Raw genomic sequence first — 16,590 nt, forward strand, 5'->3', positions numbered from 1 at the left:
CCCATGCAGCCCCAGCTCTGCGGGTCCCACTTCCCCAGCAGTGCTGATCACGAGCCAGGTCAGTGGGGCTCGCTCCATAACACCCACTGTGCATCTCTCCAGGCTCCTATTCAGAGGGGTCCCTGAGCCAGCTGCAGCCCTACCCTGGCTACAGTGAGGAGGAGGATGGTCTGGGATCAGCAGCAGGTAATGGAGGCAGGAAGGGGTTGATCTCCCTGCAGACCTGCGATGGACAGTGGTGTCACTGTCAGAGATGGGGAGGACATGGGGGTCTCCTGTGGTGCTGCCAACACCAGTGTCTGAGCCCTGTGTCCCTGCACATCCTCCCGTCCTCTGCTCTGCAGGACATACCTTCTCACTGTCACCAGCTCCCCTCTCCTTCAGATGTTCTTGTCCTACCAGGAGATGACCCAGTGGATGGCTATGACGATGCCAGGGAGGTTTCTGACCCTGGGGAGGATGCTGCCCCTGGGCAAAGAGAGTGGGAAATGACCAGGGTGCCAGAGGAGGGAGCAGGGCCCAAGGATGCACCTGGAGGTGAGAGGAAAATTTAGCACTGCCGGTTCCTGGGGTGCTATCCCTGGTCCCACCCAAGTCGCTGCCTTCCTGAGAGCCCAACCCCCTGGCAAGGGGGAACCTGCTGCGGGAGTTTTCCTTGGAGAGACTGGGGGTGGGAGAAGGAGCTGAACATCTCAGGACTGCTGAGGGGAAAAGAGGAAGGTGATGTACGGACTATGAGGGGAACCTCATGGGGCGACCTTCAACATCCTGCCTTGCTCTTGTAGGGGGCAGCCTGCGCTCCCAGAGATCTGCCAGGGTCACTGGAGCTGAAGGAGTCACCTCATCCCTGTCCCCAGGGAGCGTGGGCTATGATGATGTTGAAGAGGTGTCTCTGGCACATCCCTGTGAGGACTCAAAGGCTGTGACAGCGGAGCTCGGTGCACAACAGTCCCTGAGCGCTGGGCCAGGAGAGTCCGTCCCTGCCATGCAGCTGGGTGCAGCCAGGAGGGAGGAGAGGTCTGTGCAGCTGGGAGAGCTGTGAGCACCAGGGAGCCATCTCCCTTTACCCATGGGCAGCAGAAACCACCTGGAGTTTGGTCAAATTTATTCCCACTTCTACACTGTGCATCCTTATTTGTTCTTATTAAAAGTCTCTGGGGGCTTTGACCCACAGCTGGTGCTTACCTGCCCAGGTGTCGGGGTGTCTCCCTAAGGCTGATCGCATGGGAGCAGAGCACTAAGACATGGTGGTGGGGAAGGGGCACGTCTCAGGGGCAGCAGGTTTGGGTTCAGGCTTTGTGGCTACAAAAGCCCATGATCCCTGGGGAATATTTCTGCTGATGGAGACATTTCCATCCTGCCAGCCACAGTTCCCAACAATAATGACTCTCTGCAAGGTTCTGTGGTGCAGCCCAGTGGCATTGCCCATCTCCTCACCCTGGAGTTTCCCAGCTGCTCGTTCCCCCAGGCCCTGCCTGGGCTACCCTGGTCCTACAGTGCCACAACAGCTGCTGCATCAGGGCAAGTCCTGGCTGTGGTCCCACAGATGTGAGCAATAATGTGAGCAATAATGTGGCCACAGTGCCCTGAACATCCTATCCAGCCCCATGGGGGATCATGGCCTGTGGATCACCTCGCACCATGGTTAGGGGGCAGCTCTGCTCCCCACTACCCCGGCACAGGGTGCAGAGTCACTTTCTGGGACACATGGGTCTGGGATTCCCTCTCCTCTGGCTCTGCCAGGACCCCAGTCTCCATGGGCTGCTCCTGCTGCCTTGGGTGCTTGCCGACCCCGAGCACTCTTGTCACAGCCACAGAGCTGCCTCCTTCCTGAGCAGAGGCTGTAAGGCCCCACAGCAGCCCTGGGACCCCCTCCTCCTGCTGGGCTCCAGCCTCCACCCCTGCCCTCCTGCTGCCTGGCCAGGGGTGTCAGTGTAGGCTTGTGTTGGGGCAGTAACTGTGTGCAGGTGCAGGGGGGTGGGAGCAGAGGGCATGAGGAGACCTTTCCCTCAGTGCTGTGGGAGGCAGAGGAGGAAGAGGCCGGGGGAGGGAGAAAGGATCCCCACGAGACCTGTGCTGCAGCCCAAAGCCATCATCCAGCCCCTGGCCTGGAGAAAGGCCCACCTGGGAGGATGCTCATGTGGACACATTTCCTTGGCAGAGGAGATTTTTGTGTCCCTTCCCTAAAGCAGGTGCTGCTGGGAGCTGAGCCAGGGCCCGTCTCCCCCAGCTGGGGCTTTCACTTTCCCCTATGCCCAGGGCAGATAAACCTCTTATGCAGAAACCAGGCAGGACTTGACACCTGGGCGGGACCTGGCACCCCAGCTGCCCTCCCTGCTCTTGCTGGTGGATCTCCACACCCCTTCAGCTTTTGGGGAACCCAAAGGCTCCTCTGCTGCAGGCTGGAAGCTGCGATGGCTCCCTGCAGGGAGTAGATCTGCAAACAGCAGGGTCTGGCCCTGGAGCAGAAGAAAGGAGGAGGCAGCTGTTGCCAACATCCTCTCCCATTGCAACGTTGCCCAGTTCCCTGCTAGGAGCTCCTCTACCCCTGGGGTGACTCTGAGAACCGAGGCTCACACATCCTTCTGCCCCTTCCTGCTGACAGCCCCCCTGGGAGAGCAGCGTTCCCAGGGCGAGACCCCCCCTGGTGATGGGTGACATACATGGGCACTGCAAACACAGCCTCCATCCCCTGGAAAATTCCCACTGGGGCAAGCTCCAGCCCTGCATCTCAGAGAAGTAAGATATAAAAGTGAAGTAAAGAAGGAGGGGAGAGTGTTCTCTTTTGAACACAGGATGGTGGGGGCCTATGGGCAGTACAAACGCTGATCTGCAGGCTCAGAGGTACCATCTCCTGGCCCTTGCTGCCTGTGCATGGCTGTGAGTAGGCCTGTGCCTCCTCGATCCTGCCAGCACAGGGTGGACGCAGACACCAAACACTCCAGGAACAAGAGGTGGGCACCAGTCCCACCAGTCCCACCTCTGTAGGATTAGTGCCTGACCTCAGCAGCTCCAGGTTCCCTGAACTGAGACTCTGCTTAAGCCAGTGGTGACGATGGAAGGAAAAGGACCTGGATACTGGGTCAGGGTAAGGAATGTCATTCCTCCAGCTGGAAGTTCCACAGCTCTGGCAAGGCTTATCGGGCTCAGTACCTGCTGGCACAGAGGGGTGCTTCCCATGTGGTGTGGGATCTCCACCTGGAGACAGGATAATCTCAGACCCTTACCCCCGGAAAACCACCAGGGCAGTGTGGCCCTGGTCCCAAAAAGCACCTGGGCTGATCCAGCACCCTCACATCACATGTCTCAGTGCAGCCAGAAAGGATCCCTAGTGTGCTGCTGACGTCTATCCGCTCCCTGAGGTTTCCCCACAGGAACACTCTGCTGCCAAGCACTGTCCCTGGGTGGTGGGTGGGGTGGGGTGGTCTGTGGTGCAGGGCAGTGACCTGAGCTCAGTCCCAGCACAGCTGCCTGCCTCTCCTCTGGGTGGGGGCTCAGCAGAGGCAGCACACACAGCCCTCCCACAGCCCTCCTCACCTCACAGCCAAGGCCTGGGTGGGCAGGGCAGGCCCACAGGGCCTGGGGAGGACCAGTGCTCCAGCTCCAGCCTGCACCCTCCTGAGGCTGGGGAGTCAGGGCAAAAGCACCCCCTGGGGATGCTGGGGATTGAACCCAGGACCTCCCACATGCAAAGCAGGTCCTCTGCCACTGAGCTACATCCCTTTGACACCCACCAGCAGGAGGAACACTCTCCTCCCATGACATGTCTATGGCAAGCACAGCCCTGTGGTCCCCTGGGTGCCCAGGGACCCTCTGCAGAAAACAGCACTTGAACCCTCCTGAGATGGGGGAAGTTGGGACAGTTTCTCTGCTGGGGCCTGATCCTGGCACAGGGCTGCACTGCAGAGCTCTGCCCCTTCAACACCTCTGCAGTGTGATGGGGCAGGAGGAAGCTTTTGCTGCAGGTGCTGCCCCCATGCTCTGCCCCACCCTGGGGTGTTTCGATGGAGAGGAGCAAACCCCTTCCCTTCAGCCTCCTCTGCCACCCAGGGCTACACCCCTCTGTGTCACATCAGGAGCAGAGCAACAGGGTGAGGGAAATGCCCTCCCTGGAGTGAGGTGCCCCCAGGCTCTGATGGCACCCCAGGGTGTGAAGTGAAGGGGACATGGGAGCAGAAAGCTCACACCCCCTCATCCAGGCACTGGGCCTTCCCCTGCACCCCTCTGCCCCCCAGCATCCCTGAAGCTCGGGTGAAGGGCAGGCCTCCGTCTCCATGGGGGTGGGGATGTGGGTTGGGCTCAGGGAGCTTCCCATTCCTTCAGCACTGAGGACCGTCCTGATGGCAAAGCAGTGCCCTGGGACAGCCCTGGCTGGGGTCTCTGTGGCAGAGTGGGTGAGCGTGTTCAAGTGTTAACTGAAAGGTCGATGGTTCGACCACACGCAGGGATGATGTCCTCGTGGTGGTACAGCTGGGGCTATTGTGTTGTCCAATGCCATAGATTTTTCCCCGTTGAGCCCCTGCCAGGCAGAGAGGGTTTGGGGAATCAAAACCAGACCACAGTCACCATGAATTTCTGTAGTGATTGAGTGGAGTTAAGGTGATGAACTGCTCATCTATTCTGCTTTGCACACATGGTCCATCCTCAGCAATGACTCTCCCATTCTCGCTCAAGACCTAGAAGGACTCTCTTGGAGCAGTGATAGTCCTACAGGCACTGTCCCTGTAGCCAAGCATTTTCAAGCTCGTGCTCAAAGCTGGCAAGACAGTAACCTTGCTTGGACAGACAGCCTCTCCCTCTTCCCCTTCTCTCACTTGTGCTCAGTCGTGACAAAATCCAAGCTTCTCTGGAGGCGCATCCCTGGGGAAGCGGCTATGAGGCAGAAGATCTGCAGGGAGCTAGGACACGCATGTGACTGTGGGACTACAGTCCAATATGTGCCATTCCTTGGCCTGACTGGTTGACTGGGGAGAGGCTGAGACTGGAGACAGAGGGGGATGTTCCTGGGTCACAGTTGTCACCATGTTCCTGATGGGTAAGCAGTGGAGGCAGGAGAAGGAGAGCCATGCGGCAGCAGGGGTGCAGGGGTAATTGATGGGTTAGAAACTGTGCAAGTGCCACAGAATGGTCTTGCAGGAATTCAGCCTTCTCCCTCCACAAAGGCGGCAGGATCGATAGCCCAGCTGAAGTGTATCTATCTATCTACACCAATGCACACAGCATGGGCAACAAACAGGAGGAGCTGGAAGCCATTGTGCAGCAAGAAAACTATGACTTACTGGCCATCAGAGAAATATGGTGGGATGACTCACAGTCAGCTGGCAGCAGCGGCAGCGGCGACAGCAGCGGCAGCGGCGGCAGCGACTGAGGTGAGTGGGGGCGAGATCGGGCTGTAGCGGTGGTTTCCGTGCTCTGGCCCACCCCCCCCGAGCAGCAGCCCCGAGACCCGGAAGTTCCCGGCAACGAATCAGGAGAGGAGGGGGCGTAGCACCACCCCCCGTGATCGGGTGATAAAGAGCCTCCTGGAGGACAGGGACTAGTCCCTGCCCAGAGGGGAGAGGGGGAGTCAGCGGTGACTGGGTGTGTCCCCGGGCGGGGGAGGCCACAGCCGTTTGCAGCTCTCTGGGCAGGGCGCTGACTCCCTCCCAGTGCACAAGGAGAGGAAGGCGCCAAGGAGCTGTGAACCTTCTGCTGTCAGTCGGCAGCAGCGGTGGCAGCGATAGCGACTGAGGTGAGTGGGGCGAGGGTGAGATCGGGCTGTACAGGGCGGGTTCCGCACTCAGGGCCACCTGAGCAGCAGCCCCCGAGTCCCATCGCAGGAGAGGAGGGGGCGTAGCCGGAGACACCGTGGGAGATTTGAAGAGCCCCTGGGGAGCGCGAGCGACCCGGAGCACGCAAAGAGAGGAATGGCAGTTTGCGCAGCAGTTCTCGCAGGCAGGGCGGGCGAGCAGGGAGGGCGGGCGAGCAGGGTAGGCGGGCAGGCAGGTATGGTTTCCACTCAACGGGGCCCTAAGTCCCTCGCGGGTGCCAGAAAAGACATGGCAACCCAAACGGACCTGCTGCGGAAGCATGCGGAGGTGCAGGTGGCAGGCTGCAGGGAGTGCCAGAGCCTGACCCTGGCACTCGAGGGTAACGGAGACCTCACCTCTGTGAGGTGCGAACAGGTCGACGACCCGATCTCCTTGGTGGCCCAACTCAAGGAGGAGGGGGAAAGGTTAAGGAGCACAGGAGCATCCCAGGAAGAGGTTGGCGGGCAGTGTTGTTCCCTGCCTGTCCTGGGGAAAACGGATGGGTCTAATGCTCCCCGGGTAGTGGAGGATCCTCTTCCTCCTCCACAAGGAGCAGGAGGAGACCTAGGGGATGGGGGGGAATGGAGGCAGGTCCCTGCTCGGGGTGGCAGGCAAATCCCCATCCCGACCTTCCTCCCCTCCTCACGTCCCCCTGCAGAATAGGTATGAGGTGCTGGAGCCTGAGCATCTTCCTGAGTGTCAGGAAGACACGAATCTAGGTGAAAGACCCTCTACGGGGCTACGTAAACAGAAGCAACCGAGTAAGAGGGTTGCAACCAGCTCCAAAGAGGAGAAAAGTAATTGTTATAGGCGACTCCCTGCTAAGGGGAACGGAGGGCCCCATATGCAGGCCAGACCCGACTCACAGGGAAGTCTGCTGCCTCCCTGGGGCTCGGGTAAGGGATGTTGCCAGGAGGATTCCTGAACTGGTGAGGCCCTCTGACTACTACCCACTATTAGTATTCCAGGTGGGTAGGGATGAGATTGAAGAGAGAAGTCCCAGGGCTATCAAAAGGGACTTCAGGGCCCTGGGGCGTTTGGTAAAGGGGGTAGGTGCGCAGGTGATATTCTCTTCAATTCCTTCAGTGTTAGGTGAAAATAGGGAAAGGACTATGAAAGTACAACAGATTAATATGTGGCTAAGAGACTGGTGCCGGAGGTGGGATTTTGGGTTTGTTGACCACGGGGTGGTTTTCATGGCACCAGGCCTGCTTATGCCGGATGGGGAACAGCTGAGTCAGAAGGGGAAAAGGGTTATGGCCCAGAAGTTGGCAGGGCTGATCAAGAGGTCTTTAAACTAGGTTCGATGGGGGAGGGGGATAAGACCAGGGCAGCCACAAATGAACGTAGGGGTGACAGGCCTGCGTCGGGGGCAAGGCTGCTGGCCCAGCTGAAGTGTGTTTACACCAATGCACGCAGTATGGGCAACAAACAGGAAGAGCTAGAAGCCACTGTACAGCAGGAAGGTTATGATGTGGTTGCCATCACAGAAACGTGGTGGGATGACTGTCATGACTGGAGTGCTGCTATGGATGGCTATAGGCTCTTTAAGAGGGACAGGCGAAGCAGGAGAGGCGGTGGGGTAGCGCTGTATGTTAGGGAGTGCTTGGACTGTGTGGAAATTGAGGAAGATGGTGAGGATGACAAGGTTGAATGTTTATGGGTGAAGATCAGGGGGAAGGTCGGCAGGGCGGACATTACGGTGGGAGTCTGTTATAGACCACCCAACCAGGATGAGCAGGCGGACGAGGCGTTTTACAAGCGGCTGTCAGAAGCCGCCCGGTCGCCGGCCCTTGTACTCATGGGCGACTTCAGCTTGCCGGATGTCTGCTGGAAATACAACATGGCAGAGAGGAAGCAATCTAGGAGGTTCCTCGAATGTGTAGAGGACAACTTCCTCATGCAAGTGGTAAATGAGCCCACTAGAGGAGGGGCCCTGCTTGACCTGTTGTTTGTGAACAGAGAAAGACTAGTGGGAGATGTGAGGGTCAGTGGCCGTCTTGGGAGTAGTGACCACGAAATGTTAGAGTTTTCGATAGTGGGGGAAGTAAGGAGGGGCAAGAGTAGAAATTCTGCCTTAGATTTCCGGCGGGCTGACTTTAGCCTGTTTAAGAGGTTGGTGGACCGAGTCCCTTGGCAATCGGTCCTGAAGGGCAAAGGAGTCCAGGAAGGCTGGACATGCTTCAAAAGGGAATTGCTAAATATTCAGGAGCAGGCTGTCCCGGTGTGTAGGAAGACAAGCTGTCGGGGAAAAAGACCGGCCTGGTTAAACAGAGAACTTAGGCTAGAACTTAAGGAAAAAAGAGAGCCTATTTGCTCTGGAAGAAGGGTCGGGTAACTTGGGAGGTCTATAGGGACGTGGCCAGGTCGTGTAGGGAGAAGATTAGAAGGGCCAAAGCTCAATTAGAGCTTGATTTGGCTGCTACAGTCAAAGATAACAAAAAAAGCTTTTACAAATACATCAACAGCAAAAGGAGGGTCAAGGACAGCCTCCACCACTTGCTGAATGAGGAGGGTAGTGTAGTGTCAGGGGATGAGGAAAAGGCAGAGGTGCTCAATGCCTTCTTTGCCTCGGTCTTTAATGTCAAGACCAGTTGTCCTCAGGAGACTCGGCCTCCAGAGCCTGAAGTTAGGGACGGGGGGCTGTATGATCCTCCCGTAATCCAGGAGGAGACTGTTAGTGACCTGCTGTGCCAGTTGGACACCCACAAGGCTATGGGCCCGCATGGGATTCACCCCAGAGTAATGAAGGAACTGGCAGATGAACTTGCCAAACCACTCTCGATTATCTACCGGCAGTCCTGGTTAACTGGAGAAGTTCCAGCTGACTGGAAATTAGCAAATGTAATGCCCGTCTACAAGAAGGGTCGTAAGGACGATCCAGGGAAGTATAGGCCTGTCAGCCTGACCTCGGTGCCAGGCAAGGTGATGGAACAGATCATCCTGAGTGCCATTACACGGCACATGCAGGACAATCGGGACATCGGGGCCAGTCAACATGGATTCATGAAAGGCAGGTCCTGCTCGACCAACCTGGTCTCCTTCTATGACCAAGTGACCCGCTTAGTAGATGAGGGCAGGGCTGTGGATGTATCTATCTAGACTTCAGTAAGGCATTTGACACTGTCTCCCACAGCATCCTCCTAGACAAACTGGCTGCCCGGGGCTTGGATGGGTGGACTCTTAAATGGGTTAAAAACTGGCTGTATGGCCGAGTCCAGAGAGTGGTGGTGAATGGGGCAAAGTCCAGCTGGCGGCCGGTCACTAGCGGTGTTCCCCAGGGCTCAGTTCTGGGGCCGGTGCTGTTCAATATCTTTAGAGATGATCTAGATGTAGGGATTGAGTGCACCCTCAGCAAATTTGCAGATGACACCAAGCTGGGTGGGAGTGTTGATCTGCTGGAGGGTAGGAAGGCCCTATAGAGGGATCTGGACAGGTTAGGTAGATGGGCCGAGACCAACGGCATGAGGTTCAACAAGAACAAGTGGCGGCTCTTACACTTGGGCCACAACAACCCCATGCAGCTCTACAGGCTGGGGGAAGAGTGGTTAGAGAGCGGCCCGGTGGAAAGAGACCTGGGGGTGCTGATCGACAGCCGGCTAAACATGAGCCAGCAGTGTGCCCAGGTGGCCAAGAAGGCCAATGGCATCCTGGCCTCTATTAAGAATAGGGTAGCCAGCCAGTCTAAGGAAATGATTGTCCCTCTGTACTCGGCACTGGTGAGGCCGCATCTTGAATCCTGTGTCCGGTTCTGGGTCCCGCACTTCAAGAAAGATGTTGAGGTGTTGGAGCGAGTCCAGAGGAGGGTGACCAAGCTGGTGAAGGGTCTGGAGGGTCTGACCTACGAGGAACGGCTGAGGGAGCTGGGGTTGTTTAGCCTGGAGAAGAGGAGGCTCCGAGGTGACCTTATTGCAGTCTACAACTACCTGAAGGGAGGTTGTAGTGAAGTGGGAGTTGGCCTCTTCTCCCGGGCAACTAGTGATAGGACAAGAGGACATAGTCTCAAGCTTCTCCAGGGGAGCTTCAGGTTGGACATTAGGAAGCATTTCTTCTCAGAAAGGGTTATTGGACATTGGAATGGGCTGCCCAGGGAGGTGGTGGAGTCACCATCTCTGGAGGTGTTTAAGAAAAGACTGGACGTGGCACTTAGTGCCATGGTCTAGTTGACAGGGTGGTGTCAGGGCAACGGTTGGACTCGATGATCCCAGAGGTCTCTTCCAACCTTGTTGATTCTGTGATTCTGTGACTCACACAACTGGAGTGCTGCAGTGGATGGCTATAAACTCTTCAGAAGGGATAGGCAAGGTAGGAGAAATGGTAGGGTTGCCCTGTATGATAGGGAGTGTTTAGACTGTCTAGAGCTTGAGGATGGTGACAATAGGGTTGTTTATGGGTAAGAACCAGGGGGAAGGCCAACAAGGCAGGTATCATGGTGGGAGTCTGCTATAGACCACCCAACCAGGATGAAGAGGTAGATGAAATATTCTATAAGCAGCTGGGAGAAGTCCCACAATCACTAGCACTTGTTTTTGTGGGGGACTTCAACTTACCGGATGTCTGCTGGAAATACAGTACAGCACAAGCAGCCTAGGAGGTTCCTGGAGTGTGTGGAAGAGAAATTCCTGACACAGCTGGTGAGTGAGCCAACTAGGGAAGGTGCCCTGCTGGACCTGTTGTTTGTGAACAGAGAAGGACTTGTGGGTGATGTGATGGTTGGAGACTGCCTTGGGCATAGCGATCATGAAATGATAGAGTTTTTGATTCTTGGAGAAGTAAGGAGGAGGGTCAGCAGAACTGCTACCTTGTACTTCCGGAGGCAGACTTTGGCCTGTTTAGGAGCCTGGTTGACAGAGTGCCTTGGGAGGCAGAACTGAATGGCAAAAGGAAGTCTGGACACACTTCAAGAAGGAAATCTTTAAAGGTGCAGACGCAGGCCATCCCTATGTGCCGAAAGATGAGCTGGTGGTGAAGACTGTCCTGTCTGAACAGAGAGCTTTGGCTGGAACTCGGGATAAAAAAAAGAGAGTTTATGAGCTTTGGAAGAAGGGGCAGGTGACTCAGGAGGACTACAAGTATGTTGAGAGGCTATTCAGGGAAAAAATTAGAAAGGCCAAAGCCCAACTGGAACTAAATCTGGCCACTGCTGTAGAAGGCAATAAAAAATGTTTCTATGAATAAATTAGCAACAAGAGGAAGGTCAGGGAGAATCTCCATCCTTTATTGGATGTGGGGAGAAACATAGTGAAAAAGGCTGAGGAAAAGGCTGAGGTGCTTAATGCCTTCTTTGCCTCAGTCTTTAGTAGTAAGGCCAGTTGTTCTCTGGGTACCCAGCCCCCTGAGCTGGAAGACAGGGCCGGGGAGCAGAATGAAGCCCCCATAACCCAAAGGGAAATGGTTAGTGACTTGCCATGGCACTGAGACACACATAAGTCTATGGGGCCAGATGGGATCCACCCAAGGGTACCAAGGGAGCTGGCAGGAGTGCTCGCCAAGCCACTTTCCATCATTTATCAGCAGTCCTGGCTTCCCGAGGAGGTCGCAGGTGACTGGAAATTAGCAAATGTGATGCCCATCTACAAGAAGGGCCAGAAGGAGGATCCAGGGAACTATAGGCCTGTCAGTCTGACCTTGGTTCTGGGGAAGGTTATGGAGCAGATTGTCTTGAGTGCTATCATGGGGCACGTACAGGACAACCAGGCGATCAGGCCCAGTCAGCATGGGTTTATGAAAGGCAGGTCCTGCTTGACTAGCCTGATCTCCTTCTATGACAAGGTGACCCGCTTACTGGATGAGGGAAAGGTTGTGGATGTTGTCTACCTAGACTTTAGTAAAGCCTTTGACACCGTCTCCCACAGCATTCTCCTGGAGAAACTGACTGCTCATGGCTTGGACGGGTGTACACTTCACTGGGTAAAAACTGTCTGGATGGCCAGGCCCAAAGAGCTGTGGTGAATGGAGTTAAATCCAGTTGGCAGCCGGTCACAGGTGGTGTTCTCCAGGGCTCAGTATTGGGGCCAGTTCTGTTCAATATCTTTATCAATGAACTGGATGAGGGGATCAAGTGCACCCTCAGTAAGTTCGCAGAGGACACCAAGTTAGGTGGTAGTATTTATCTGCTTAAGGGTAGAAAGGCTCTGCAGAGGGATATGGACAGGCTGGACTGATGGGTTTAACAAGGCTTAATGTCGGGTCCTGCACTTAGGTCACAACAACCCCACGCACCGCTACAGGCTTGGGGAAGAGTGGCTGGAAATCTGCCTGGAGGAAAAGGACCTGGGGTGTTGGTCAATGGCCAGATGAATGTGAGCCAGCAATGTGCCCAGGTGGCCAAGAAGGCCACCAGCATCCTGGCTTGTATCAGGAATAGTGTGGCCAGCAGGACTAGGGAAGTGATTGTCCCCCTGTACTCGGCACTGGTGAGGCCGCACCTCGAATGCTGTGTTCAGTTTTGGGTCCCTCACTGCAAGAAAGCCATTGAGGTGCTGGAGCGAGCCCAGAGAAGACAACGAAGCTGGTGAAGGGTCTGGAGAACAAGTCTTATGAGGAGCGGCTGAGGGCACTGTGGTTGTTTAGTCTGGAGAAAAGGAGGCTGAGGGGAGACCTTGTTGCTCTCTACAAGTACCTGAAAGGAGGGTATAGTGAGGTGGGGGTCAGTTTCTTTTCCCAGGTAACAAATGACAGGATGAAAGCAAATGGCCTCAAGTTGCACCAAGGGAGGTTTAGATTGGATATCAAGAAAAAATTCTTCACTTAAAGGGTTGTCAAGCACTGGAACAGGCTGCCCAGGGAAGTGATGGAGTCACCATCCCTGGAGGGATTTAAAAGATTTGTAGATGTGGTGCTGAGGGACATGGGTTAGTGGTGGGCTTGGTGGTGTTAGGTTAATGGTTGGACTTTATGGTCTTAAAGGTCTTTTCCAACTTCAGTGATTCTATAGTTGTCTGATAATTTCAGAAACGTCTCTTCTACCAACCAGAAGAACAATTCCATCAAAACAGCGATACCTTGTGCTATTTGAGATACACTAAGGTGGGCAGAGGGGCTTTCACAATGTTGCCAGTTTTAGCACCGAACCCTCAGGACGTCTCCTTCCTTTTGGAATGGAAGAAGATAGGCAGGTGGCTCTTAGACAGCAAGGAATAACTTCTGCAAACCTCCCAGAGCTCTGCAAGGAAGAGGCCGGATGTCATTTTGTCAGTCAGGGCTCCCCTTGCAGGTGCAGAAGAGGAATCAACTCCTCTCATCTACCTTTGGAAATCCCTTTCTGCAATAAGTGGAATTGTGTCCTGAACTTCATCAGCAAACCCAAGGAAAACTAAGGAGACTGACATTAAAAGACACATATCCTCTCGGTGTCCAACATTAGAAGGATAAGGCAGGGAGCATGGAAGTAACTCCAAAGAAGCTGCTTTCAGAGTGTACATCTCTTGACAGCACCTTTGAAGATTTTGTGCTTCTTCCTCACAGAATACTTCACAGAATGGATCTAGACTTCTGCAGGGCTTAGGTCACCTTGCTACCAGCTATCATTTTAATTAATCTCACATCACGCTCTCACACCTGCTCTGCTAAGGAACCCTTTAGCACACAAGGCTGTGACTCCTCAGGGAACGTAACCAAGGACTTAGAAATGTTTCACATGAAGGGGAAGAGAAGTCGGAGATTACTGCAGTCTGGAGGAAGTGCCTCAGAACAAATGGCATTGCCAGCTGACCCAAAAAGGCTTTACAGCAGCCTTGAAAGGAGACATGATCGATTGTTGTGTAGGAGTTGTGGGAGGAGAAGAAAGGAGATGATGCTTCACACAAAGTCTGCTGGGCTTCTGTTTCCCTCCACTAATGCTCCCAGCACATCATAGATTAATGTAAGTGTGTTGGCACATTTTACCTCAGTTTTCATTGATTTGGCTGGTTTTTAATTCCTGGCCTGCCTGCCTTCCTTCTTACCTGCTACCCTCCTCTGATATTCCTCCTTTTCCTGTGATATTTCTCAGGAAGCGAGACCTATGTCAGGATCTCTGTCCCTTCCGTTGGTTTTGGCTTGTTGGCTCTTCTCAGCTAAGCTGCACAGAGCAAGATAGTTCTGAGGTTGTTATGCTTGTGTAAGTTTTGCGAGCAAAAACTGCAGGACAGAAAGGAGGTGGCCTGCATAGGGGAAGGCTGTCTTGAAAGAAGCACTGCACCAAGAATCCAAACTTTCCAAGACCTCAGATAATAAATTCAGGATGAACTCCTTACCAAACCAAGCTTCATTTATACAGAGTACACAGGAAAGAAAGAAAAACAAGAAAAACAAACAAACAAACAAACAAATACCAGAGGAGAGAGAAGGTGAAATTTCCTATTAGTTTATTTAGTTTATTTGTTTGTTTTACAAGGTATTCTTTTTTCCCCGAACTGAATGAATTTCCCTGCTCTGCCTCCCCCTGACTTCTTCTAAATTCTTTTTATGCTTTTAGGTTTTTCCTATTGTTTATTCCCCTCTTCTGTGTTGCTTTTTAAATCTTTTATTTTCCCTCTCACAGCCAGGGAGTTTTATCAAACTATTTTTCAGCAAGACAGTTGTTGGTGATTGAGAGGAATCTGTTTATAAAGCTTTCTGTTCTATCCAACAAAGTTCAAGCATGGACGAAGACTGTCCTGAAAACGGAATAGTTTTAAACAGAGCATGTTTGTCTTTTCCCTGTTTGGCTCTGGTTTTCCTTGAAAACCAAACCTTTCCCAGGGAATAAAACTTCCCTCTTCTCACACTTCCCACACACCTCCTCATTTGTCACCATCTTCATGTCACCTTCGCTCTGTTTCTGTCTTAATCAAAAGGTTAAAGCCACTTTGCTGAGGTGTTTTATCTTGCACTAGAATGTATTTTAGCTCATCTAACAGAAATGTTTAAATAGACTAGAGTAAGAACGATTGAGAAACGTCTATTTTTTTCTCCATTGACTGTAAAGGCACTGTTGGGTAAAGAGCTTGAATACAATAACTTACATGTTTATAGTGGATTCCTACTCTAACCCCCATACTAAGTTTGCTCTTGGTGCATAAAAAGGTGTCTTCTTGCTCTAGGTTGATTCTTGTGTCCTCTCTTCTGTTTTCCTTCCAGCCTTTGCCTGAATGTCCCCATGAATCTCTTTTCTCACCCTACTACATTTTTTCACTCTGTCTCACCTTCTTTTAACCTCCTGAAGCATTGTTTCCTCCACTGACCATCTGCCCTTACTCACGACAGCACAGGTGAAGAAATGTTGAACCATACGAGCGTCACAGAGTTCCTTCTCTTGGGCTTCCCCTCCCTCCACCATCAGGAGCGCCTAATAGCAGTGGCTCTCCTGGCTTCATACCTGGTGATCTTAACTGGAAACCTGCTGATCATTTCTCTCGTTCTTGCTGAAAGAGACCTCTACATGCCCATGTACTTTTTCCTCTGTAACCTTGCCTGTTTGGAGATCTTCATCACTACATCCATCATACCCAAGGCCATAGGAAACTTGCTGATGGGCAGCAAAGTCATTTCCTACCCAGGCTGCTTAACTCAGTGCTACTTCTACTCCCTTCTGGGCTACACTGAGTTTGTCCTTCTGGCTGTCATTTCCTATGATCGTTACATGGCCATATGCCAGCCTCTTCAGTACCCCGTGCTCATGAACAGGCAGCTGTGCCTTCAGCTCTTGTTGGGCTCATGGACTGCAGGCTTCCTGGTCACCATTATCCCCACCATCCTGGTTGCCCAGCTGCCCTTCTGCAATGCCAATCATATTGACCACTTCTTCTGTGACAGCGTGCTTTTGATCAAGTTATCCTGTGCAGAAACACAGATTGTGGAGCTGATCACCTTCATGACCTCGTCCATCATCCTGCTTGGCTCACTGGGCATGACAGCACTGTCCTACCTTTACATCATTAACACCATATTTAGGTTGCCCTCAGCTTCCTCACGGCACAAGATGTTCTCTACCTGCTCCTCTCACTTCACCTTTGTCATCTTGGGCTATGGTAGTTGCATCTTCATGTATGTCCAGCCTTCAAGTCACCATGTTTCCTATAACAAGGCAGTGGCCCTTCTCAACACAGTGGTAACTCCTTTGATGAGCCCCTTTATCTTCAGCCTGAGGAACCGGCAGATGAGAGATGCTCTCAAGGCAGGCTTGAAGAGAAGTGTGGTAATCTTCAGACAGCATTTTTCCACCTGAGAAGAGTTTCTGTAAGTGGGTTTTGAAAGGGGAGAGGGGTGGGGAGGACAAACACATGATTATGATGTATTTGCAGAAATGAGACCTTTTTTCTTAGCAGTGTAAAGTTTCCTGAAATGAATATCACACCAGGTTCTCTCCTGCAACAGATCATCATAAGAAGACCTTACATAGGAATGCCATTCAAATGACCTAAAAGCACTTTACAAGCCCTTGTGAATATCACAATGGCAATTTCTAAGTGTGGAAACCGAGACAGAAAGCAACAAACAGAGGACTTCATCCCTACATGGCACACCCAATGCTCAACAAGCTTCACCCTCCTCCAGTTCTGATGCAACTTCTCCTTGCTCTTAAATGTGGTTTCCTGAGTATTTCAGTAGCAGATCTTTTTGAATCTCTTAATCTTTAGGGAATGACAGAAAATAGGTGGAACACAATAAAAAGAACAATAACAGCTTCATTTCTTTACCAAGTGGCACTTACATCTCCATTAACCTCCTGGTTAGAACAAAAACCTGCCTGAAATAAAGTCCAGTTTAACTGTTTCAACTTGCCTCTCTTCTACTTTGGTACAAAATCTAGAATATTGGTCAGAAATGGAGTTTTGAG

General features: G+C 52.9%; 2 protein-coding genes across 2 annotated transcripts in view; both read left to right on the forward strand.

Moving 5' to 3' along the window:
- The window catches only part of LOC137676994 (CD5 antigen-like), a 10,419-nt gene extending 5,051 nt beyond the window's left edge, over positions 1–5,368 (forward strand). Inside the window, exons 4-6 of the mRNA XM_068424185.1 lie at positions 103–186; positions 403–537; positions 5,163–5,368. Coding sequence (XP_068280286.1) covers positions 103–186; positions 403–537; positions 5,163–5,368 — 425 coding nt within the window. The remainder of the gene's footprint in view (positions 1–102; positions 187–402; positions 538–5,162) is intronic.
- A 9,662-nt stretch (positions 5,369–15,030) lies between these two features.
- On the forward strand, positions 15,031–15,978 carry LOC137676995 (olfactory receptor 6E1-like). The gene has a single exon (XM_068424186.1). The coding sequence runs from the start codon at positions 15,031–15,033 to the stop codon at positions 15,976–15,978; it is 948 nt and encodes a 315-aa protein (XP_068280287.1).
- The last annotated feature ends 612 nt before the right edge of the window (positions 15,979–16,590 follow it).

The sequence above is a fragment of the Nyctibius grandis genome (genome assembly GCF_013368605.1).
Source record: "Nyctibius grandis isolate bNycGra1 chromosome 34 unlocalized genomic scaffold, bNycGra1.pri SUPER_34_unloc_1, whole genome shotgun sequence".
Taxonomy (NCBI): Eukaryota; Metazoa; Chordata; class Aves; order Nyctibiiformes; family Nyctibiidae; genus Nyctibius; species Nyctibius grandis.